The sequence below is a fragment of the Coptis chinensis genome, chromosome 3 (assembly GCF_015680905.1).
Source record: "Coptis chinensis isolate HL-2020 chromosome 3, ASM1568090v1, whole genome shotgun sequence".
Lineage (NCBI taxonomy): Eukaryota > Viridiplantae > Streptophyta > Magnoliopsida > Ranunculales > Ranunculaceae > Coptis > Coptis chinensis.
In genome coordinates this window covers 51,853,343-51,879,040 of record NC_141458.1, presented here as the reverse complement: position 1 = coordinate 51,879,040, position 25,698 = coordinate 51,853,343, and the positions used below count along the sequence as shown (strand labels likewise).

General features: G+C 38.0%; 3 protein-coding genes and 1 pseudogene across 4 annotated transcripts; all 4 read left to right on the top strand.

Annotated features, from left to right (window-relative positions):
- The first annotated feature begins 2,449 nt into the window (after positions 1-2,449).
- On the top strand, positions 2,450-3,654 carry LOC147509963 (uncharacterized). Its single transcript, XM_086597965.1, has 3 exons — positions 2,450-2,651; positions 2,804-2,998; positions 3,143-3,654. The coding sequence occupies exons 1-3, from the start codon at positions 2,450-2,452 to the stop codon at positions 3,652-3,654; spliced, it is 909 nt and encodes a 302-aa protein (XP_086454091.1).
- A 223-nt stretch (positions 3,655-3,877) lies between these two features.
- LOC147509962 (uncharacterized) lies at positions 3,878-4,498 on the top strand. Its single transcript, XM_086597964.1, has 2 exons — positions 3,878-4,078; positions 4,151-4,498. Exons 1-2 carry the CDS (start codon positions 3,878-3,880, stop codon positions 4,496-4,498), a joined length of 549 nt encoding a protein of 182 aa, XP_086454090.1.
- Positions 4,499-7,954: 3,456 nt separating this feature from the next.
- On the top strand, positions 7,955-18,528 carry LOC147509961 (Putative BCR, YbaB family COG0718). The gene is made up of 7 exons (XM_086602094.1): positions 7,955-8,109; positions 8,182-8,306; positions 8,376-8,476; positions 8,567-8,606; positions 13,822-13,893; positions 18,066-18,122; positions 18,203-18,528. The coding sequence occupies exons 1-7, from the start codon at positions 8,046-8,048 to the stop codon at positions 18,272-18,274; spliced, it is 531 nt and encodes a 176-aa protein (XP_086458220.1). The 5' UTR covers positions 7,955-8,045; the 3' UTR covers positions 18,275-18,528.
- Positions 18,529-19,682: 1,154 nt separating this feature from the next.
- Positions 19,683-25,355, top strand: LOC147509960 (uncharacterized; annotated as a pseudogene). The gene is made up of 5 exons (XR_015218654.1): positions 19,683-19,818; positions 20,385-20,557; positions 20,997-21,095; positions 21,849-21,998; positions 24,822-25,355. The product of XR_015218654.1 is annotated as an uncharacterized LOC147509960 (transcript).
- Positions 25,356-25,698: the final 343 nt, after the last annotated feature.

Sequence of the window (25,698 nt, the reverse complement as noted above, 5' to 3'; positions counted from 1 at the left end):
GTGGTTGTTGTCCTGCTAGCCAAATTGACGCTTTTTCCGTTAACGTGAATGGAAACAGCCGCAGCAAGAGTTGTTCCTTAGAGATAGCTGGATGGTGAAATGTTGTGGCCACTTGCTGAAGCCTACGAAGATGATTGTACGGTTTTTCATGATCCAAACCATGATACACAGGTAACAAACTAAAAACGTTTGGCGGAATTAAAAAATCACCGACAATGTCTTCTAGTTTGATGTAGGAAGAAGGTCCTTCTTGTAATGCTGTATAGAAGTCCGAAAGGGGCTTCTCAGCTGGTGGATTTTCGTCAGCCATAATGAATGATGGGAATGGTGACGAATCTTTTTTATTTGGATTAATAGATAAAGAACTTCGTGGAGGTGAAAACTTACACAAATGTTTATCGTATTTTCTCCTACGATAAGTATGTTCAAATTGTTTAGTAGAACCAGACCTTAATCTCATGCAAGCATAAAATTAGATCTAATTGATAGAAGGAACTTATTATTTCTTGAATTTTATGATTTTCTTCAAGCATTAGAGTTGAACAATGTAGGTCTAAGCTGCTGCTAACGTAGCAGTGAAGCTAGGAATACATGTGCATAAACTAACAGCAGTCATAAGAGAGATAAGAAGGAGGCTTGTCGTGCAAGCACGGTTTTAATTAAGTAACCTCAATCTTTCAAGTTTCCTAGACACTGTTGGAATATGATTAAAATTTATGGAATTAAAATTTATGTAAGGTCCTAATTAATTTTAATTTAATTAAATTATTTTATTATTTTATTATTTTTTTTAAGATATATTCAAGGGAGAAAGTACAAGCATGCAAATACGACCTACTCATACAATACTAAATGCAGTAGCATGTGAAGATACTCTACTCATACGTATAGCAATACGAATAGGCAAGGTTGTATCATCAATAAATACTTCGATATGTACAGGCAAATACACATCAGTAATACGTACATGTAGGCAAATAGGTAGATATATATTTTGTATATGTATATCTACACTAACCGGCAAATTGTAATCACTCATATGTATCTAGATACATTAGCATGCAAAAATACTATATGTACGTGGATATATACGACAATGCAAAAACGTAAACTAAACATGCAACGCATTATACCTAAACTAACAAATCATGGCAGCCCCCCGTATATGTTAACAAGAAAGCTGAAAAATTTGAAGCTAGTTTTGAAAGGTTGGGCAAGGAATTTTTGCTATGATACTCAGAGAATAGTGGTTGAAATGAGAGTACAATTGAAGCAAGTCCAAGAAACACTTCACCAGAATCCACTAGATAGCTCCCTCAGTGCAAAGGAGTTTGAATTGAGAGAAAAGCTTTGTTAGTTGATAAAACTGGAGGAAGCTGATCTTTTCCATAGGACTGATATTGACTGGTTGTCGTTCGGGGATAAATGTAGTGCCTATTTCTTTAATGCACTAAAGAAAAAGAAGACTCGAAGCCATGTATGGGATATCATCGATGCACAAGGTATTCGAAGAGAGGGAAGAGAGCCAGTAGCTAATGCTTTCCTGCAGTACTACTCCAATTTACTAGGAGTCTCCTCGGTTGCCTCTTGTGATTCTGGGTTTCTCAGTAACTTGCAAGTGAAGGAGATTAATCAGAGTACAAGCCGATTTCTAGAGTCTTCGATAACTGATCTGGAGTTAAAGGAAGCTCTATTTGCCATGGAGGATAATAAAACGCCTGGACCAGATGGCTTCAATGCATGCTTCTTCAAAAACAGTTGGGCTACTATTGGGGCTGATTTCACCAGCGCAATCAAATACACTTTTCTTCAGAAAAAATTGACGGGAGGAATAAATTCCACTCTCCTCTGTCTTGTGCCAAAAAATAAGAATGCTACGACTGTGGGATCGTTCAGGCCCATAGCATGCTGTAATATTGTATACAAGTGTGTATCAAAGGTTCTAACCAACAGAATAAAGACTTGTATATCCTCCTTAATCTCAAGTACACAATCAGCTTTTATACCGGGGAGGTCGATTCAAGATAACCTGCTATTAGCTCATGAGTTACTAAGGGGTTATTCTAGGAAACATGGTCAGAAGAGATGTGCTATCAAGCTTGATATAAAGAAAGCCTATGATTCGGTGTCTTGGCAAGCAGTAGAAGCTATTTTGCATAAGTTTAAGTTCCCTCTCCTGTTCATTGAATGGCTACATATGTGCTATGCTTCTCCTTCAGACTCAAGATCGGTAAAATGGACTCCGGAAGGGTATTTTGAAGGGAAAAGAGGTATTCGACAGGGTGACCCAGTCTCTCCTTATTTGTTTGTGCTAGTCATGGAGATCTTGAGTGCTCTTCTTTACAAAGGGCTTTAGCAGAAAATAATCAGTGCTCACTCCAAATGTAGGAAATTGGATATATCTCATCTTTACTTTGCTGATGATGTCCTAATATTCTGCAAAGGTAATATGGAATCTATGCTGACTATAAAAGACATCTTGCAGGACTTCTCTCAGGCTACAGGGCTTCAGTTTAGCAATGAAAAGACTACTCTCCTAACGGGTAGCATGCCAGAAGAAAAAGGACGAGAATTAGCGGTAGTTATGAATATTTCTCTTGTAGCTCCCCCTGTTACTTATCTAGGGCTGCCTCTTACGGCCACTAGACTTGGTATAAGAGAATGTTTATTGAAAATATCACGGAGAGAATCTCAAATTGGAAGAATAAAGATCTAAACAGAGCCGGAAGAGTACAATTGGTGAAATCTATTCTAGCATCGTTCCAAACCTATTGGGCGAAGACATTTGTGTTGCCAAAAACAGTGATTGAGAAGGTGGGGAAGCTGTGCAATAGGTTCATATGGGCAGGGCCAAACATGGATAGGAAGATGCATCATGCTAGTCATGATACTCTTAGATTTGACAAGGATCAGGGAGGGCTTGGTCTTGTGGATCCAAACGTTTGGAATCAAGCTGCGTACTGTGGTTTGATTTTTAAACTTGCGCAGAAATCAGATTGTTTGTGGGTTAAATGGGCATGGCAGCAACACATAAAGCACAAGAAGTTTTGGACTATGAAGGTGCCGAGGGATTGCTCCTGGGTGTGGAGAGGGGTTTTGAAACACCGAGAAGTCGCATGGAAGTTTGTCTAATATTGTATAGCGAATGGCAATGGTACTAGTTTCTGGCATGATCCATGGTGTTCGGGGCCTCTATACGTGAATAACCAAGCCAGAAGCTTGTTATTCAAGTTCGTCCCAGAGGATGCAAAGGTATCCACAGTTTTAAGAGAGGGGAGATGGTCAAGCTGTATCATTGATATGCTGGAGGGTGAGGTAAAAGATTGGATTATGGGAACTGAGATAAATTCCTACATTGATGAGGATCAAGTGACATGGACCCCAAGCAGTACAGGAGCTTTCACTACTTCCTCAGCTTACTCTGTACTGAAAAGAGTGAGAAGTAAGGTAAAATGGTTTAAGATTGTGTTAGGGAAATACATTGTACCGAAGCACTCCTTTACCACTTGGCAGTTGTTTTCGGGTACTCTCCCAACTCAGAACAAGGTAATGGCAAAGAGGGTGATAGCACAATCAAAGTGTTGCTTGTGTGGGGGTCACGAAGAGAGTTCAGCTCATCTCTTCTTTGATTGTCCGTTCTCAAAACTAGTCTAGCAGAATTTCAAGATAGCCATGGGGCTGCCAGAGATGGTGCGAGCATCGCATAACGAATGGTACTACTTGATGAAACTGTGCAGAGCGAACACCTTAGCACGAGTGATAAGAGCCTTTACTGTCGGCAAAGCCAATCCAAACCATTGGAATGAGCCGAACCGAGGTTGAAGAAAGAGAGATTTCGGTCGCCAGATGTTGTGAGCCGAAAGTCTTGAAAGCAAAGATGAAGATTTATATGGGTAAAACACTGGAGCAGGTAAAGGAGGAGGAGGCTGCGAAAGTGCTGCTAGTGAAACTGGGAATAGGAGTTACTCTAAAACAAAGAGAGGAGATATGGGTAAAATGGAGTAAACCACCTGATGGGTTAGTAGTTCTGAATTCAGATAGATCGGTACAAAAGGGAAGGGCCAGCTATGGTGGAGCGGTAAGAGATAGGAATGGAGATACTCTAATGGCGTATAATGGCAGCTCAACGAGAATGTCAGTTCTGTACTAGGAGCTATTGGGAGTACAAAAAGGGCTAGAAGGAGCAGCAAATATGAGGATTAGCAGAATTCAAGTGCAGTCGGATTCTCTGAGGGCGATGCGGATTTTGGCGAAGGAGGAAGAGGTGCCATGGCACTGCCGGAACATAACTGCTCATATACAAGCTGAGATTTTGAAGTTCGAGATAGTAACTTTCAAGCATGTATTTCGCGAGGGTAACCAAGTAGCAGATTATCTATCTAAGCTAAGTAGGCAATTTTGTAATGAGTGTGTGTACTTTATTCCTCCGCTGGATCACAAACTTAATGATTTGATCTTGGCAGATAAGGAAGGAAAGATGTATCTGCGAGTATCTTAGTCCTATAAATAAAGGTTGGGGAGCCCAAAACCCCTAGTTATTTCAAAAAAAATAACTAAAATACGACTCTTGTATTGCATAATAATTCAATTTCGTCAATACTCATTGAGATTGCGAGTGTCATATAGAGAGCAGCTTCACCTTGTAGGATTTAGAAACAACTTACCCAACTCAGATTTTAACCCTCGTTGGAAAGTTCTCCTCTTTCTTGACAAAATCGACTTATTAAACAAGACCGTGTACTTATACGTAGAGAAATACTAAACATGCAACAATAGACACTTATACGTATAGATAGAGATAACCATACAAAATAGTACCATTTGTATGTATATATATATTAATATGCAATTCATACCCACTTAATCACATATATATATTTACAGGCGTATTAACATGATTCATGCATATTTCGAGCCTAATACGTAAATAATAATCCATAAACTAGTACATAATAACTACATACATGGTATTCATGCAAAAATATAATTTGGAACCTGTAGCATCCCGCAAGTCCGCCAAAGAAATGAAACAGACGTTTCAACCCGTCGACGTCCTTAATCCCAGAAGATATTTGAAATATTTGTTACAGGTCCAGAGAGTTAGGCCTGGTAATGGAACAAGATTTCACAGTGGATGCTTTTGATGAAACAGGAGTACCAACAGAGACTAAACACCCACGCACGCTTAACGATTAACCAAATGACGATATAGTTCAATATCACAAGACGCCAGCAGAGTCTTCCGCAAATCCCCAAATTTTCACAACAATCTTATTTTAGTGTATAGATTCTGTTCCAGGTCCTAACTTTTTGTTCCTGTAAGTGCAACCAAAAATTCAAACTCAGATCAGTAGCGAAACGTGGGAAAAATTTTAAAAATAAAATGATGAAAACGAAAAAACGATGGATAGGAATGAGAGTGGGGGTTTCCCCTTGGAGCAATTCCAGCTTATAAAGGAAGGTCTTTTGGTCCTTAGGATGGCAGCGGCGCCATTTTGATGTTCACCTTTTGCGTATGTTAGAGATTTGATTCTCTAATTTGACAAAGTGCGAATACAAATATTTTTTTTCCTTACTCACGATATTCGTGTGTATAATTTTGAGTGGGGATTTCGAACCATCCTAAGTCTAAGAAAACTTACAATTTGTTTTTTCTCTTTTAGGAAACTAGTGAGTAAGTTTTAAGCTATGGTTGAATTGATACTAACTACTTGGTTTCTTTTAATGTAAAAAATGAAAACTTTAAGTTACGTAAACATGCAACTAAAACAAAGATAATAGATTTACTTCTAGATAGATATGGAGAGTTAGTTCTCCTAATGTGAAGATAACCACTATTGTATGATTTTAGGTTCTTGCATGTTAATCTTTCTATAACTCATAGACAAGTTCTAATAAAGATTAACTTGATCCCTAACACTATGACTCATCTCTAAGATCATATTGCTAGCATGTAGAACCAAAGCAATGACTTATCTCTAAGATCATCACCTTGATTCCTAACTAGACTCTACACCAACTACCATTTTGGGATATGATGTAGGTCTAGTTGTTCTTCCTAAACAACTTACTAAAATCACATCCAAAGGTTATCCCTCACATGAGCATTATTAACCCCCCACAAAGGGAAGATTTTAACTCATGATCCTAGGGATATAAATGAAAGAAGCAAATAGATATGTAAATGAGAAAGAATAAGAAGAAGACTAATAAAATAACTCACTTGCATTAAGAAGTTTAGATTTTTATTTAGAACAAGAGCACAAAAAGTTCTACCATTAAAACTATTACAAACTTTTTCATAAAAACTCCAAAACTAAACTAAAACTAAAACTACTACTACTCCTACTAAGGAACTAAAAATAATAATACATGATAAGGGAAAAGAAGTTAAGGGAGTAAATAGAGTGCATCCCCCCTTGTTTTGTTTTTTTCTTCCTTTCTAGAATTCTCCCCCTCATCCCACGTGAAAACAAACACACACACACACACATTTAATTCACTTTTATCCACCACATTAAAACAAAGTGATACCTTACTTTTTTTCACTATTAATACCTAATATTATTAATTACATACAAGGTGTCAACTTTGCACCAATAATTTGGCACTTTTGTCTTGACATGTTCTATGATTGATGACTCATCTCTTTTTGTGGGCCCGAAAGGTGGGTCCATGTGTTATGTCCATTGGTGGGTCCGAACATCGATTTCTGTAATTTCTGGCCTAAGGTAGAGCTAGTCGCGGTCGATCATCCCAGCATTTTACTTCTTAAAATCGAGTCCGTGTTAACGAGATATGAGTCTCAAAGTTTCCGCTTTTATTTACATAGTCCCGCTCGACTCGATTCTCATCATGTTTTGAGTCCCCGACTTTGATCCGTCTTTTGTTTAGCTTCACATGACTGATTTGGAAGAATTCATATATACATCGTTCCCATGCTTTAACGCAGTTTAACCAATATTTTCATATTTATCATGTAAGACTGCAAAAAGTATAAAAATATACTTATTTCATGATTATTAAATACATAATTAACCAAATTTATATGTCTCAATAGGGTTTAATATTACAGTTTTTGGTGCTTATCATGATGTTCAATATGAGCTTATTTTATTTGATAGCCTTTATAATGTTTAAAAAAATGATTATTAATTTGATATACTTTTGTTTTAAAAAAATGATGCCGCATTTAGTAAATTTATAACCAAACCACACTTCCTTACTAGATTAAAATAATAATTTCCCAACTTTACTTTAGCCTGGTGATGTGACCAAGTCTCTCCACAAATGGAGTGGATCTGGAGCAAATTAATTGGGTAAGGGCATCACCAATGCAATAGAGGGCCACATCATCGTTTTGAAGACATGTATAGAGGAGAGAAGGGACATAGATGACCCTTATATTTTGTGTCTTACAATGCTAACCTTTAAAATTAACTTTACATATTGTACTAACTTTCAATTCTTGTTAAATTGGCATAGTGGAAGTGTAGATATCCCAAGACCTGGGTTCAAGTCCCAGAGTATTTCCTAATATATGAGCAATTTTGACCAACTTTGCTGGTACCACTCAACTAAAATTATTATGACCCATTTTAGTGTTATTTCACGAAACGGACCGGGCCCTCTATATATGTGATCGAAATAGAGACCGTTTAAAAAAATGGTAACTATAGGGGCAATATAGAGACTGCATTGAAACCCATTTAAGTATTGTTCTCTTAAATTTGAAGACAGAGGGCCATATCAGGGTCCCATTGGTGATGCCCTACGGCGCACAATCACAACGAGAGAAAAATATAAAAATGATCGTAGTCCCTAAGTAAATATATTGAAGTGAAAATGTTGTTTAATGTGGTTTCGCTATGCCATTTGTGTGAACAAATTAACACTAAAAATGGTTAGACCATAGTTGACTAAAAATAGGGAGGGAGAAGACGTAATTAGTTTAAAGTAGGAGGACATTTTGGTCAATAGGACAAGATTATGTGCAGGAGAATACTGAATCTGATACTAGTAATAATAATTATCCTGTTGGAGAAATGGCGTCAACAACAGCTTTTACCCTCCAGATTTCTCCCCTTAATGCTCGCACAACCTCTCTCCGTAAGTATTTTCCGTTCAAATTTTACTTTCCATTTCAGATACGTAACAATAATAATAATTATTGTTTTTCAGGTGGTAAACTAAAACCAATTGGTCTATCACTCACATATCCACGTGTCAGATATCCACGTGTCTATTGTTTATTTGGAGGGAAGAAGGATAATAATAATGAAAAGAGTGATGATGGGCAATCAAAGGTGAGTTAGTTTGTATTATTATTATTATTTTTTTTATTAGTCGAACCAACTATTATCTGTTCAATGTAGGCAGGGATTTTAGGAAATATGCAAAATTTGTATGAGACTGTTAAGAAGGCGCAAATGGTTGTCCAAGTTGAAGCAGTTCGTGTACAGAAAGAACTTGCTGTGTATGTTATATCAAACCTGTTTCGTGTTATTATACTTTTTTTTTTTCATCCATCCTTTTTATGACGTTTCGATTTCTTTCTTTAATGCAGAGCCGAATTTGATGGTTATTGTGAAGGGGAGCTAATAAAAGTATGTATATTCTAGTTATTATTATTTTTTTTTAACGTTTTGTTTGAGTTGCATTAAGATAGAGGGAATGCACGTGATTTAGCTCCAGTTGTGCAATCAACCTTTGAAAAGGAATTAAGGGGAGGAGGAAAACTTATAGCGACTCCATGAAAGGAGTCATATGGACGTCTAATGTAGTAATCCTCAAGTGGGCTCCTTCCAAGGATTTTATTTCTTTTCCGCCTTTCTATGCCATCCACACCCGAGCCATCCACTTGTTATATTGTAGTCCATTTAAATTGAATTGTAACCACTTAGGAGTTCTTGAGAGTCTTAAAGTGGGCAAGGATGGTATCCTCATTTCTCATCTCTAGTTTGTGGATGAGGAACAACTCGGAACTCTTAGGGGTATCCTATGCTGCTTCGAGTCTGGCTCAGGGTTGAAGGTCAATATGACTAAGAGTACTATTTTTGGAGTGGGTGAGGGGGTGCAGATTGATAGTATGTGGCTTATGCTGTGGATTGTGCAGCGGGGCATCCGTCAAGATACTTAGGTCTTCCTTTGGAACGGGTTGTAGGTCTAAAGCTATTTGGGATCCAGTGGTGGAGAGTTTTAGGAAGAAGATTGCTGGTTGGAAAGGGTGCTTCCTCTCCAAAAGCATATGGGTTATTTTAATCAAGAGCACTCTCTCTAGGACGCCTGTTTAGTACATGTCTCTTTTTCACATGCCATTGAGTGTTGCACATAGGTTGGAAGAAATTATTAGGAACTTTCTTTGGGATGACTCTGAGAAATATTTAGGTTCCATATGGTTCGATGGAATAGACTTTGTTTGTTGAAGCACGCAGGTGGTTGGGTGTCAGGATTTTACACGAGTTCAACCTTACTTTGTTAGGTAAATGGTTATGGTGGTTTGAGAGAGAGCCTTTGGAGGAAGGTGATTATTTATGAATCATATGGGGTGGATTAGTGGTCCGGTGTCCGTTATGTATGGTTGTGGTGTTTGGAAAGGCATTTACAATATTATGAAGTTTTTCTAAAGGAACACTAAATTCATATTGGGTAACGTGAGAGGATCTGGTTCTGGGAGGATGTGTGGTTGGGTGAGAGACCTCTTTTCCGTGTTTTTCCTCGATTATATACCTTATTTGATCTTAAGAATCACCCAATTAACTTGTTCTGGAAACTGTGCTTGAGACTTGGGAATTCATGTTGCTCTCTCGGACACAGGCAAGTGTGGCCGCCCTCACACAATTACTGGATGATATTCCTCTTGCAAGATCGGATAAAAATAGAAGGCTTTGGTCTTGTGACGAGTAGGGGAGGTTTTCTACTAAGTCTCTTTTCTTTTGGCTGTGATCTGCAATTTCCCCTCCTAGATCTAGACCGGGACCTATACCTAATTTCCTAGGTTACATTGACACGCCGTATCGGACACGGATACGAATTGTCGGACACGGCAAAATATCAAAATTCGAGGTAAATTACATGCAATATGTATCAGACTCAGACACGCATTAGACACAGACAAGTGGATACGTATCGGACACGGATTTTTTTCAAAATATGGCGTGTCCATGTAACCTAGCTAATTTCCCAAGAACAATTATCAATGGCTCCAAAGTACCTTAAAAAAATTGCTTTCTTTGTGTGGTGTGCCTCTCAAAGTCGTATTCTCACCTTAGATAACCTTAGGAAAAGACGTGTTAGGAAATTCATGTTGATTTCTGTCCATTTTGTTTGAATGAGGACGAGTCTGTGAATCATGCCATTTTATGGTGTCCTTTCTCTTGGGGCAAGTCTCAATTCCTTCTGCCATTTTGTGGGGAATTTGGTTGGAAAGGAATTGTAGGCATTTCAAAGGAAAGGTGAAGACTATGGAGGAGGTCATCGTGTCAGCTCTTTTATTCTTTTGGTCCAAGGTGTATGACGAGATGAGGGATATACCTCTTTAGCCGTTTTATGTTAAGATGGGATTCTTGATTTGTTGACCAGGGACCCTTGCTTAGTGATTTCTTGTTTTTAAATTTCTTCGTTTTCTTTGTCGTTGTACTTGTTGGACGCCTCATCCTACTTTCTTTTGGATTGGTTATACTTACGGATACAAAACAAATCTATTTGGAAATAGGTCGCAGCTTCGGCAGGTCAGGTTGAGTTCTAACCCAAGCACAAACCAGGTTATCAAGTTCTCTTACCCAAGAACAACTCAACCACATAACACATACCCCAGCGTTTTTAAATCAAGAAGTTTCAATTAAAGCGACTGTAATCTAGTAATGTTTATATGAATAATAACGGTTCAATCCCTAAACACGAGCTTGCTTTGGATATTAGTTATCTTTAGTTCATTGTGTTGGTTGGTTGTAGGCCTACTACATAATTTTTCCCATTAACAACATTCTCCAGAGTTCTGTCAATTCTTCCCTTGATTTCACAATTCATTTTACAAAATCTCCATCCAAAAATCTCATAGGATTAAATTGAAGACAATTTACAATATAAAAGAAGAGTGACATATTTTAATTACTATTGAGAAATGAAAGATATAAAACTTAACTGGTACTGATCGATTAAGGTGTGGATGTTTGAGGCAGTGTCAAACATTTCATATCTGTATCAGTGTTACATTTTTTATTCGCAATAGTGCAAATGTTACTCGGTGATATAATAGCTTTATGCTTTTGAAAGTTTAAAGTATGGTCAGCTTTTAGCAGTAAAGGGGGTAGAAACAAAAAACGAAGAGATGGAGAACAAGAGAGGAGAGAATGTGGTCTCTCTCTCTTGAGAAATTTGAATAGACTTTCATCTTGAGGAGTTCCAAAGCGATGCACACTGTTGATTGTACATCGAGATGCAGACCAATTTAATTCTATTCCTAGCATCTCGATGCACAATCACCCGTATGCATTGGACTGGCGTTGGTCAGAAGGTGTCTCTTACCTTAGGGTTCTCTCATTTTGGAAGACAGGGTGATTAAGGAATGGACTTAAAGAAGATTCCTAATAAAGTTATACTCTTTTTTTCTAGTATCGATATTGTATCTATCTTTCCCTTTGTTGTATCTGAGTGGGATATCTCATCCTACAAAGTTGACTTATGATTATATATATATACACATCACATTTTACCGATAAAAAAAAAAAAGTTATACTAATTATGTCAAATGCTTATGCAAGGGTGACGTATGGTAGAATTACTAAGCTTATGCAAACTCTTAGGATGTTTTATAGTTTTTTTTTTTGAATAAGATTTTGGGGTTAGGCAGACCCCTACCTGTATTAAGCTCTTATATAAACTTGATCCCTTTTCCTCCTCCACAATACATGTCAGTCTGTTCTCTAGAGGAGGAACAAAATAGAGGACATCATTTACATTTGATAGTGCTGCTAGAAAGTCTGCTGCCTTATTACATTCTCTATAGACATGTATGAACTTAATGATAGAAAAGTTAGCAGAAACTGCCTTAATCTCTTCGACAAGATTGACATAGTACCATGGTATTTTCTCCTTACCCAAGAGAATCTTGATAGACCTAAGAGAGTCAGATGCTACCTCCACCTTCAGAATGTTAATACTCTGACAACCATAGTGACCTTGCAATATTGCCTTTAGTTCTTGAAATAAGACAGAATTCATTCCTCCTGAACCCGAGAAGCACATTGTAACATTTCCCTCACAATCTCTTATTGTTCCTTCTGTTCCACACCGATCATAAGACATTGCTCCATCAGTATTCAATTTGAACATATCTTGTTCTGGCTTTAACCATTTGCAGAACTTCTGAGCATAGTTTCGGTATCTCACCATTATACCAAGTCTGTCCAAGAACATTCTATCACTATAGATATTATTGACTTCATCCAATTGACTTTGTACATACACTTTCATATCTTGAAGGAGCCTCTGTTTTACCACCTGAGCTGGTTGCCTTTTGTTTTGAAATCTTCTCTGGTTTCTCTCAATCCACACATAATAGATCGTAGCACAGATGTAAATTTTGGTGATCTGCTTGTAAAGAATTCGTGCTACAGTTACCTATAAGGTACCACCATTCTTCATTTGAGCTCAAACTCTCAAAGCAGCAGTTTGACCTCCTAGTAACATTTTTACTTCCTCCCAAATGGTTTTACTGTATTCACATTCAAAGAACAGATGCTTTGAATTCTCCCTCGAGTTGTTGCACAAACAACATGAAGAGTTATTCAATACCTTTTTCTTGACAAGTCTGTCTTGAGTCGGTAAATTACCAGCAAACAATTGCTATGCAGTAAATGAGTGCTTAGGCATAACCATTTTCCCCCAAACCAGATTATACCATCTTACCCTCTCCCTAGGGATTCTCAAAGCATTGTAGGCAGATAGAACTGTATGTACCTCTAGGGTCTGGCGTCAAGATAATTCTATCCGAGTCGAGAAATGTGTTAATCTCAATGTTTAAGATTCTGTCTCTCAGTTTAGTATTCTGCAAATTATGCACAAGGGCATTCCATGTTCCAGAGCTGGTCAACTCATTTACCTTGGATTCCAAAGGCAGATGGATTTCATTCCTGGCATTTAGGTCTTCAATGAGAGGGAGTTGTGAGCACCAAAGGTCATACCAGAGAGAAGTTTCATTACCTGTTGAAATACTATACTTAATGAACTTTGAACCCACCTTTCTCAACTCAAGTAAGTTCCTCCACACCCACGCGCACTCCTTTGGGCATGGCATTGACCAGAAGTTCTTATCCTTAATGTGGTGACTCCAAGTCCATTTGACCCATAAACTTTCCTCTTTAGTAACTATCTTGAATATGAGCCCACAGTAGGCTGCCTTATTCCATAGTCCTAGATTCATGATTCCCAATCCGCCTTCTTTCTTTGTTAGTGCCAAACATTCTTTACTTGCGTGATGCATTTTTCTTTCCATATCTGGGCCACTCCAAAGAAACTTCGCACAGATTTTTGAAACTTGAGATATAACTGTCTCTGGCAAGATAAAAGTTCTTGCCCAATACACATTATTAACATTACATCAGTGCATTTCCAGGCAGTGTAGTTTGTTTTTGTTGTTAAGACGGTCTTGGACTCTTGGTGTTAAACTGTTAATAAGTCCTATTTGACATACTGTTTGCAGAACATAGTCGAAGTTTAATTCATTTTTCAAAACTCTCTTAATGGTGCAAGTTGACGGCTTGGTTCTTCTTGTTCTTCGCTAAATTATTTTAACAATTATTTATGTATGAACTTTTCTAGGTAACCCTTTCTGGAAATCAACAACCGATACGCACTGAGATCACAGAGGCTGCAATGGAGTTGGGATCAGAAGTACGTATTCTCTCATCTTGCATTGATTGTACAAGTTTTTGCCTTTTTCTATTTGTGTTATTCCTGAAACTTCTCTTTAGGTGGCTTTTAAGACCAACTAGCATTGATTTGATTGTTGTGCTGTCTTATAAAGGTTGTGGCATGGTTAAATACTTAAATGCTTGCCACGATGCAAATAGTTGTTTACTAATCTCTATAAGTGGGAAATACAATGTGAAAGAGGTAATTTTAAGCTTTAATATGACTTAAGGGAAATGCTCCTAGGTTAAGATTAAGGGAAGAAACGGCTATCAACCTCTTCATCAAATTGAATACTCCAACTGGCCATTCTTTTGGTTTCAAATAATCCTTTAGTTATAGCTTGACATATGAAGATGGAAGGTATTTGCAAGGTCTTTCGGTGTTTGGGGCTCCTGGATGGTTCTGCGCTATTCGGATAGTCTGTGGGTGGAGATACTGGATCACATTGAATGATCTTTTTCTTTGTCTATCTTTGCATGTTAGGGGAGAGGACACTCTCAAGTTAATCAGGGTGGTATCTCTCCGGAAAGAAAGAAATTTCACCATCCTCAGCAGAGTTGGACAATTTTTTCACTTTTTGGAGGGGTGGTCATTGGTGCGTGGGGGAAGCTTTGATGACTTTATTAGAATGAACTGATTGATCTTCCATTGTTGGGAGGGAAATACACTTCTTCCATCAAACAGGATCCCACCTTTTTGCTGTTGGATCCTTCCAGTTGATGGTGTCTAGTGTCCCACATATCTACTGACTTGCGTAAACTCTAACGACCACCAGTTTTGTTGACTTGAGAGGAGGGTGGGATTTACCCATTGACTTTTTCTTTGAGTATGTGAACCCCAATCTGTGGAAACAACTTTGCTGGGAATAGCTTGAATAGAACATTTGTTTAAGAATAGCGATTTATAGCTGATTAGTCTAGTGAGCAATAAGATTTGATGCACACGCAGGTGCAATAATGATTTCGACTTTTTGGGTTCGACAACCTTGTAAACCCTAGGATACATCAAGATATTGAAGAGTTTGTCGGTGAGATCAAATGGGCTGATCTTAAAGCTTATCATAGAGGACCAACTGGTCTTTTTTAAAAGGTTGGCAAATCCTAGGCGAGGCTCATTGTTAATGAAGCCATTGAGGAATGGAGAGATTTTGCCATTCCAGAGCTCCATTTTTTAGATTTATTTGATTGAGGCAGTGTTTTAAAAACAAGATCTACGCCTCAACTTGCACTCTGTGACGCTAGATTAAAAAAAAAAACAGAGAGAGGAAAAAGGGGTTTGATAATGGAAGTTTGTGATCTCTGATAGAATGAGTTGTTGTTTTGATGCTCAAAACATAACCTAGTACATATTTTTTAGTCTTTAAAGAAGTTATAAGGTGTTAAGTCGTCAAAAATTTAAAAAAATGGTAAAAAGTTAATAAGAATATGAGAATGTGTATGGCTTAAGCCTTTTAAGGGTTTAGCCTCAAGGCGCTAAACCCTTAAAAGGCTTAAGGTCGCCTTGAGGCTTTATGCCTCAGTGCGTTTCTTTTCAACCTTGGATGAAAGCTTATGATTATGGGAGTCGAGAGTTTCTAGACAACATAAGGAGATGTAGGTGGAAGCAGGAAATGGATTAGATGTGTGTGTTCAACCTCATTTTCGATCTTATTAATGCGCCGCCTGCTGGATTTCCTAAAAGTTGTGAGCGTATTAGGCAGGAAAATCCCCTTTCTCCCTTCTTGTTCCTCTGGGTGGTCGAAGTTTTGGGAAAATTGAGTAGTAAATCTATTGATCTTGAGTTCAGCGGGGTCTTCGGATTGGGCAGGATTCAATGCTTGTTTCCGATCTTTGGTGAGCGGATATTGTGGTTCCTTGTTGATTTGAGGTAGCCTCTATGCTCAAGATTAATGGTGAAGAGTGAAGTCTTTGGTGTAGGTGACAGAGGTTGTAGGGGAAATAGGTAGTTGTGTTGGGAGTCTTTTTTCGTTTTATCTTGGTCTACCTTAGTAGAATCGATAGGTTAAGGGACTGCTTTTTGTTTAATCCCATCCTAAACTGGAAGGTTAAGGGAGATACCGGTGAAAGGGGTACTCTGTCGAGTTTGCTTGTCTACTGTCTCTTTATTCACCATGCCCTATATAATTGTGGCTATGAGGATCGAAAGTATTAATTGGGAATTTCTTGAGAGACAACTGTGAGGAGAATCATAGGTATCATCTAGTGAATTGGAAAAGATTATGTCTAAGAAATACTGTGTGTTTGTGTGCGTTGGGGCAGGCGGCGAGGAAGAATACATGAGTTCAATAATGGGTACTGGAGAAGTTTAGATGCCCTTCTACGGTAGATGGCTCTTGAGGTTTTTTATGGAACATAATGGGTACTGGACAAGTTTAGACGAGGGGAAGTCAGTTTGGACGGCGTCTGGGCATATTCATGCAAATTTTGGAAAGGGATGATGCTTTGAAGATATTCAGAGGAGACTGAGTTTAGGTTAAGGGATGGGGCTCAAATTAGCTTATGGAAGGATAGGTGATTGGGGGACAGACCTTTTGCTCCTATAACTCCTGAGACTCTGACATCTCTATCTTTTCAAATCACCCCAGTCGGGACTTCATGATATTAGTTATTGGACGCGCCAAGGTTGGGATTTCATGATATTAGTTATTGGACGCGCCAAGGCATTTACATGCCATAAGCATATTTTAAAGAAAAAAACAGGCATATAAGCCTTGAGGCGCCAAGCCTCTTCGAGGCTTAAGGAGAGCCTTAAAGGCGATTGAGGTGTAAGCCTCAGTTTGCAAACCAGTTTTTGCTCAAAAATACCTAGAAAGCATAGTATTAAATGAAGAAAAATGAGAAACAATTCGCCATTTAATAAAATTACTAGAACATAAGGCTATATAAGGAATTGATGAACAAAACAAAACCTCATAGGGTCATTTTTGTCTTTAGTTTCAATTAGAAGATGCCATTTTGATATACAAAACATGACCTAATAGGGACATTTTGGTCTTTATAGAGAGTTATTAGGGGGTTTTTGTGGGAAAAAGTAGTAACAAATGGTGAAAAATTGATATTATGAAGCATAATGGTCCACAAAATCTTGTGCTTTAGTGAGGCTAAGTTTCATATAACCTCAACTCGTACGCCTCGATACAGTGAGGTGTGAGCCTCATACTGTATTGTGACTTAAACCTCAGTGGGTTATTTCCATAAAATGCTTGAAGCCCTCAATGTTTTTAAACACTAGGCATAAGTCAGATGGGGATATTGCTAGTTTTGTGCCTTCTTGGAGACTTTTGATGTTATTCTTGCTGTGAAACTGATATTGCTGAGTCATCTTCAATACCCAGAAAGGGAGAATTTCTTCCAACTTTTTACTATACCCTTTTAGTCTTTAACCGACCTCCTGGTTTCACTTAGAGTTACCTTACTTAGCTCTATCTCAGCATTACTCCAGCACCTATATTTGGAAAGTAGAAATTCCATTGCACGCCACTTTTTGTAATGTGGTTTGTTACACAAAACAAAATTCTGATCATAGACAACCTTATTAGGCTAAGGAAACTTATAATTATCTTGCTCCACTTGTATATCAGACTGGGTCGGTCGGGCACACTCATCCATTGTCTGTATTTCTGTGAGATTGGGATTATCATATCAGTCTTGGGTTGGTTTTGATTTATTCCCGGTTGGTGAAGGATATGTTAGCTTTCTGGGTCTCAAGGGTTCGTCTTTACACTTCCGAAAAAACTCTCACACCAGTCACTGGTTATATCATAATTGAGGCAGGTACTGAATAGTTTCGCACTTTAGCATTACTGGTGGAGGTAGACCTCAGACCTCAGACCTCATAACAAATCCCAATGACCACAATAATACTTAAGTCAAACTAGTCTTTGCGTGACATTTTGCAGATTTTAGTTGTTTGGCTTCTTAGTTTTTTTATGGGTGGTTCATGTTTCTTTGTAACGTCAAGTGCTACCAATCAGTAATTCCTTGCAAATTGTGACTGTACCCTCCCTCTGGTCCGTCCACCCCTCCTCTCTTTATCTGTCTTTTAAGCGTTGTAATTGGAATAAATTAATGATTCTTGTTTTGTGTTTACTTACCATTAAAGAAAAAAAATTGTGCTATGTGTTTTACCAACATACTTTTAATATAATCCAGAAGCTCTCACTCTTGGTTACGGAGGCGTACAGGGATGCACACCAAAAGAGTGTCCTGGTGAGACTCAGTCTTAAGAAAAGTTGAATATAATACTTGTACTGAATTGTGAAATTGAGCATTGATTTTTCTTTTCTCAGGCAATGAAGGAGAGGATGAGTAATCTTGCGCAGAGTCTAGGAATGCCACAAGGTCTTGAAGGGCTAAAGTAAGAAGAACCTATCTTTAAGCAATGTAGATGAGCTTCAATTTTGTATACTAGCTGGGCTGAAGCGGTCATTAACATCAATGGTGTCACTTTGTTCGTTATTTTAATATATGAAAAGAGATTCAGATTCAGCGCCTGTGCTCAACGGTGTCACTTCTAAATAGTTCCATGTATGACTTTTTTTGTAATTCATCTCCTTGAGGGTGCAGCATAACTTAGCTTGGATGGGCAATAAATACTAGGAACTTTTTGAGTTAACCCCCCATAAATGTTTAGTGTTTTGACATAACCTCCCATCTCCAAAATCATTTAACTTTGCCCTCTATTTTTTCAGTAATTTTTTGGTATTTTGTAAACCCCCCAAATTCTGGATATAACCTTACATACAGAACTGTAAGACTCTTTCTCTGTAAGGAACTCACCTGCGATTCTCAACTTTAATTGCCCTATGAGCTAGGGAACACATCCTAGGGGTTGTATACATGCGTTCACATCCCATATCTCCGTGTCTGTTGGGGATGAAGAAGTCTTGACCTCAAATTTTGGTTCTTGAGGTAGTTTGTAGAGGTGTTGATGTTTTTATTCAGTTCATTAGGCATAGCATAAGCTAGGTATGTCACTTCCCTGTTACACTTGTTACTTGTGAGTGTTTGGAGATATGATCTACGGACCGTTACAACTCAAACCAGTTTTGATATTGTTTCTGAATTTGGAGTACCTTACACTAAATTATGGAATTATCGGGAAGAAAATAGAAAAAGAAAAAAATGTTGCTACTGAAATTATGAATCTTGATACCGGTTATACTTTCACCCACGCAGATCACAACGTTTATATAAAAAAAACTGGGGCAGACAAAGTTTCAACAGATTGTTTTCACATGATATGTTTGCTAGTTGTTAGTTGTTACTGATCTAGGCAGATATTGTGAAGTTTTGTGATGAATAGCTGCATTCCTAGCCCATCACATCCGGGTCATCGAGACAGGATAAAAGAAATCGTGAACAGATCAAAGCAAAGATACTAGCCAACAAAGAATTGAAGGACTAGCGAGCCAAATAGCACAGCGTGTATATTGCATAGGGAGGGATCAAGAACCCAGATTATGGAGCCATTTCCAGAGCACATGATGTGCTGCCAAGAGTTCAACAAATGATTATGGACTGTCCATTGCCATCAAACCTAATTCAAATTATCCAATGGAACCCCTCACGAGTCTCACACACATTCCAATCTTCTGGAGCTTAGGTACTAGTATACTACATATATATATTAACAGTGAAAGCGACGTTCATTCCTCTCCCATACAATAGTCTTTATTGGACTATCACAGTCTACATGACTATTTGGACTATCACAGTCTACATGACTATTGCTTTCACACATTGGGGTGCGGTCCAATACAAGTTTCTCTTTAGTAGTGCCATCCCTTTGCATGAAGATCATATGGTTGGAGGTTATTTAGGCTTCACTTCATAGTGTTCTAAACCTCGGCTGCTTATTTGATTTCCTGTTGCCTTCTGAAATCGATGGCGAAAAACTGTAGAGGTATGTGCTTATTTATTTATATTTCACTACTTCAGTACTCGACAACTTATTTGCTTTTCATTGCACCTAATCTGATTAACTTTTGTTGGCTTTGATATTTGGCAATTCTTCCTTTCCCTTGCCAAGTTGCTAATCTTGTTTCATACTTCACTTCGAATATGAATTTTAAATAAAGAAGAAGTTAATTTGGATCAGTCCAGTTCAGCATACTGATCCTTCTTCGACATGATAATGTCATAGAATCTATTTTGACATCTTACGAATCAAAAGTAAAGGACCTGCTAGTGCCCTGCTTACAATGGCAAGGCGGGGCTATGTGCCTATGTGACAGAGAGGGCCTTCGATACTCAACAGTACTTAAGTTCCGTTATTGATACTCTATTTCCAGTTGCGTGCTGATGTGCCGCCGTCTCCCTCTGCTGTGCCACCTTATCTAATGATCATCATCTTCGTGTATTTGTTCTAAAATTCCGTACCAGTGACTACCAATTACAGCTGTCGTAATGCACCAACTGGAATCACTTCTATTAAATCCTGTTAAAACCTTTTCTTTTACTATATTTCAGCAATGTATGAGTACCAAGGAAGTGATGCAGAGGTGCGGCGGTCCCCTGTTTACTCATTGCCCTACCAATTTGAGAATGCACTCAATGGAACAGGGTCGGATTTCATCCGGAGTGAGCTTGAAGGATGTGGGGAGAGGATTATGGAATCAAGTTCTGAATATATGCAAACAAGTGTAAGCTAAACTCTGAACAAAAATACTTTTGAGTGAAACCTAACCTGTCCATAAATTTTAAGGAAATACTCAACAATATGATAGATGATGGTAATGAATTATCCTTGATAGATTTTAATTTTTTTTTTTATATGAGTGAATTATCCTTGTTAGATAGTTCCATTACTAATTAGGTAGAAAACCTACAAAATATAAGTACCATATATATATATATATGGGGTTAAGGCAGACCCCACCTGTTTTATTAAAAGTTGAAACTTACAAGCCTCCCTAAGAGTTAGATCGTTAAAAGGAGGTACACAAAGACTTACAAGATCCATCTACAAACATTAAGCCTGACATACATGAGATGATGAGAATACATGAAAATAAGTACCATATATAATCCTCTACTTGAGACCATAATACTATCGTTTGACTTTCTTTCAACTTTTGACAGTTAAACAGATACTTCCCCGATCCACAGTACTATTTCCAAGTGAATGACAAATATGTCAGGAATAAGTTGAAGGTGATCTTGTTTCCATTCTTACACAAGGTAATTAGTACGCCCCGGCAAATCTCTTCTTCTATCCACGTCACATGCAGTTCTTTTCACAACTAAAACCAACTCCAAGGGTGTGCTATAAGCCTATAACACACGAAAAGGAGAAATCAGGTCCAATGATGCACTGTCCCAGTATGGCAGTATCCTCTGCTGCATTTGGATATCTGATCGGGAATATGCAGTGAGATATGAGGGGATGCAGTAGAGGAGTAAAAACTGGACCAGAATAGAGTTGGACTCAAATGCAACGACCACTGGCGTCCAGATCAGGCACCGCTGCCAGTGGCGTCCGAAGTTTTCCACTATGACAATGAATTTCCCAGCTGTTGAAATTGTACTCAAATGGCAGCCAAAGTGGTATTTGGAATTAAGTGTTTAGGCGCCATTAGAAGTGGCATGCGGGGTTTTCCACCATTGGACATTTAAACTGCATCCCGTTATACGTGTACACTGTGCTATTTGGTTTTGAGATTGCAGTAGCTAAACCATTGGAGTACTCAGAAAATCAAACTCGCCTCAAAGTTGTGCAACAATAGCCAAACATGGCACCACTCATATAATACCAACAAATTGTTGGTGTGTTTTTCGCGTAATGTCCCATAGACATATATATAGATTGGAAATTAATATCTTTTCGAAATAACACCATTGTCACCATAAAAGCTTATTTATCTATTATTTCTTTCTTTCTGTTGTCTCTACTTAAAGCTTCATCCATGGAATCTGAAGTTCACATCTGTACAGGGACACTGGACTAGGATAACTGAACCAGCTGAAGGAAGACTCTTATAAACCTCCAATCTATGATATTAATGCTCCAGACCTCTACATTCCTTTAATGGCATTTGGTAGCTATTTGGTGCTCGCAGGCCTTTTATTGGGTCTTCATGGAAAGTGAGCCTTGAAACGATTCAGAACAAATTTCCTCTCTCTAGCAAATAACCTCGAATATCCTTTATTTATAGCCATACATGGGAACATTTTTCTTTAGATGTGGCAGCTCGATGTGATCATCAATGTGAATCATTGAACTCAACATATATATAGTACTATGTGCTAGTTCCATATACAATGAGATTTCCAGCACACTTTCTGTCACAGCCCGAATTTCTAAACAATTAAAAAAAAATGAATATTTGAAATATAAATATCTCAAACATCACTATATTCAATTGTCTAAAAACCCAGGCTATGACGGGGTGAATACTACACATGTCAAAACCTAAAACCCACATCATAAATAATCTTAACAACAAAAACTCCAAAAAAAATTCTCTCTTCCATTCAAAAATCATCAATATAAAATTCTAAGAATAACAGGTCCTCAACATCTTATTCTCATTCCATATGAATATGAAACTACGCTATTACATACTTCCAAAAAGAACAGACCTAAAATATAAACTCCCGGACTGCTCCAGACAAGAATCCAAATCACACGCCGCAGAATTTAAAAACAAAGCAAAACATGGGTCAAAGAAATTGAATTTGGCTTGGTATGATGTAAACATTATCATACTTTTGATTATTCAAACAATCACTTTATATTATCCCATAACTTAATCATTCACTTGGAAGATGTTCCGCCATTTTAACCGCATAATTTCTTCCCAAGCAAAACTTCCATTTTATTAACGCCCATCTTATTAACTCATTCTAATAACTCATTTTAATATCTAAATAATTGAATTACACTTAACGTCAAGGGTAGGACCGCACCCCCCTCAAGACAAAATATTATTAAGTCCTACCCTCCTCGCAAAAAGAAAGTTAGAACTTGTATATATAACATATGTAGATATTCTATATGTATTCAATAGTAAACCCAAGCACACTCGTGATAAACAAATCCATTTCTCTTATCGATTAATCAATTACTTTATCTTATACACCCATTTCACAACCTATGTACCTTAGGTCATTCCCCGCCACATTCAAGGAATACCCAACCCTACATTCCCGTCCAAACAATCCGTCATTCATGGCACATTCAATGAATACCCGGTCATTCATGGCACATTCAATGAATACCCATATATATTATTTAACGGCCATTTATGACACATTCATGCCCATATAACATATGACATTCAATCGGACATCATAAAAAACTCAAATCCAAACTTGAGTCGTGGAGTTCTAAAAAGAGTCCTTTATTTTATATATCATTTAAGATAACGAATGAGTATCTTGATTCCTGTATTTTTGATTTACGGCGTTATTAATTTCGGGGATGTCTTAGTGTCATAACGTTGTATATCATAAAATACTTGAAATACACATACACATTTATATAGAGGTCTTAGCCTAAAGTCAAGTATGCTAATAGTCCTAGACCCTATCTTAATAACCCAAATCATAATTCGAAGTTAAAAGTCAACTCGGTAAACGGTCAAAGTCAACTAAAGTCCAAACCCAGGGTCAACGGTCAAAGTCGAGTCCACTCGGTTCTAGCCTAAACTCCAAAACCCAAAAGCCCATAGTCCTAAGCTTAAACCCCATGAGTGAATATCCAAAAATCACTCAAGCCCCTTTGCACTGATTCGCCTTTTTTCCAATCTAAACTTACTGCTCATAAATTATAACCTCACCCACTTGGAATTATAAAACCAGCCCCACAATCAAAAATCGCCCAAAGAAAACCAATTAGAAAAGGCCCAAACAAAATAAGGTTTTGGCCCAACCAATCTAATCCAAACCCGCCCAAGGTCCAAGCCCAAAATGCCCACCATCTTCTTCCTCCAAAGAATCACATCGGTTTTGACCCCCATGAAAACCAAACAACTTTAATGAAAGCAAAATCTTCAAATTATTAGATCAACTATCCTCATCCAAACTAGATCCGATTCGCCTGCGGATTAAAGCCTCCATTAAAGCTTTCCAAAGCTTTTAACATCGGTAACAACCATCAACAACCCATAACCAAACAACAAAAACCTCACAACAAAAATCAAAACAAAACAAAGTTAAACACAACAAAATGAAACGGTTGGCCCTTGCTTGAACGCCATTAATGGTCGCTTCAAGCTTCACGCACTTCCCTCATCTTAAACGACCACCTCAACTTCACCCCATCCAACCCAACAGCGGTAACATTCATAAAACAAACAAACCAACCATTCTCGACACAACAAAACTGGGGACAATCCGTTATGGCGGTGGCGCCATTAACAACCCCAGCGTCAAGTCTTCGATAGTTTAAGTTCGTGAGTTCAAAACCACAACAAAAGGAGTCTCCACGAAGCCGAAATCGGGCCGTGGGACTTATACTGACCATTAACAAATTGTTTCAAGCTTCTTTATGTTTTATATCAAAATTTTATAATTTTAAGTTTTACAACACTACATATTTCAACCTAAAAGAAATCGATAGTAACGAGGATTTAATACATAAATCCATAAAATATCTACTCACACCAGAAGGCTTCTTCCTTTTTCTCACGATAAAAACTCCCATTTTTATATTTTATTTTCTCTCCACCCTATTTTCCGTATCGGTGTGTTTATATATACTGGGTCCTAAACCCAAGCCCAACACCATCTCGGCCCAAAACCAAGCCCACGTATCCCGAGTCCAATCCGACGAATTTTTAAAATAAACAATTTAATTAATTAATTAAATAGAAAAATACGTATAAAAAACACGGGGTGTTATACTTTCGGCTCCTCAGATCAATCTTCTTGTTAAATTTAGCTTTCAACGTCATCTTGTTGCAGGTTTAGTCCCGAAGCTCTGAATGTGCAGTTTACGAAGGGTTTACTAGGCTGGTTCTTGGAGGTCATGATTTTGAAAGTCGCACTACAGACTTTGGTTAGTGGAGATGCACCGTTGCTTGATATGGTTGCCTATGGTGGATATGCTTTTGCTGGTGTCACCTTAGCAATGCTGGCAAAGATCCTATCGAATTATTCATATCAATTTGTTATTGCGTTGGAAAGCTTATGCATGGGGATGTTCTTGGTAAAACCATGAAAAGGGTCTTATTTATAGAGATGAGAAGCCACGAGAAGCATTCAAGCCAGCGTCACTACCACTTGCTTTTTGTTGCCATTATCCAGATCCCAATCTTCATTTGGCTAGGCAACATCAGTGCATGAATAGTTTTGATAGCTCACCTTCATCCATGTCTATTGTCTATTTGTCTTTGTGTTTTGGGATAATGACGTTTTGATTCATTTTTTTTTCCAATTGAAACTAATCAATGAAACACAGAATATGCAAAACGACAGCACTGCATGTCTCCAAATTTCGTACTCTTTCTCAACTTTTTCAAACTTCAAGCTTCCCACGGAGATTCTTGTTCATGGGCTCCTTTAAGGCATGGTTCCAGCAAATTTAAGGGTAGTTTGATAATACATTTCTCGTTTATTTATCAATCCATGGGGTTACAAATCATACTCTCCTCTACTTATAATCCTGCTCCTTTCTTGGATGATTTATCAACAACTGTGTCGCATCCCATTCCGCGACCATTCCTTCTACTAGTATTAGTGCTCTATTTTTGATCGGCTGCACCACAATTTAGGCTGCCCCCCCCTCTTCCTCTCTCTTCCCTTTTATAGCCCTCTCTTAGGTTTACTTCATGGGGGCATA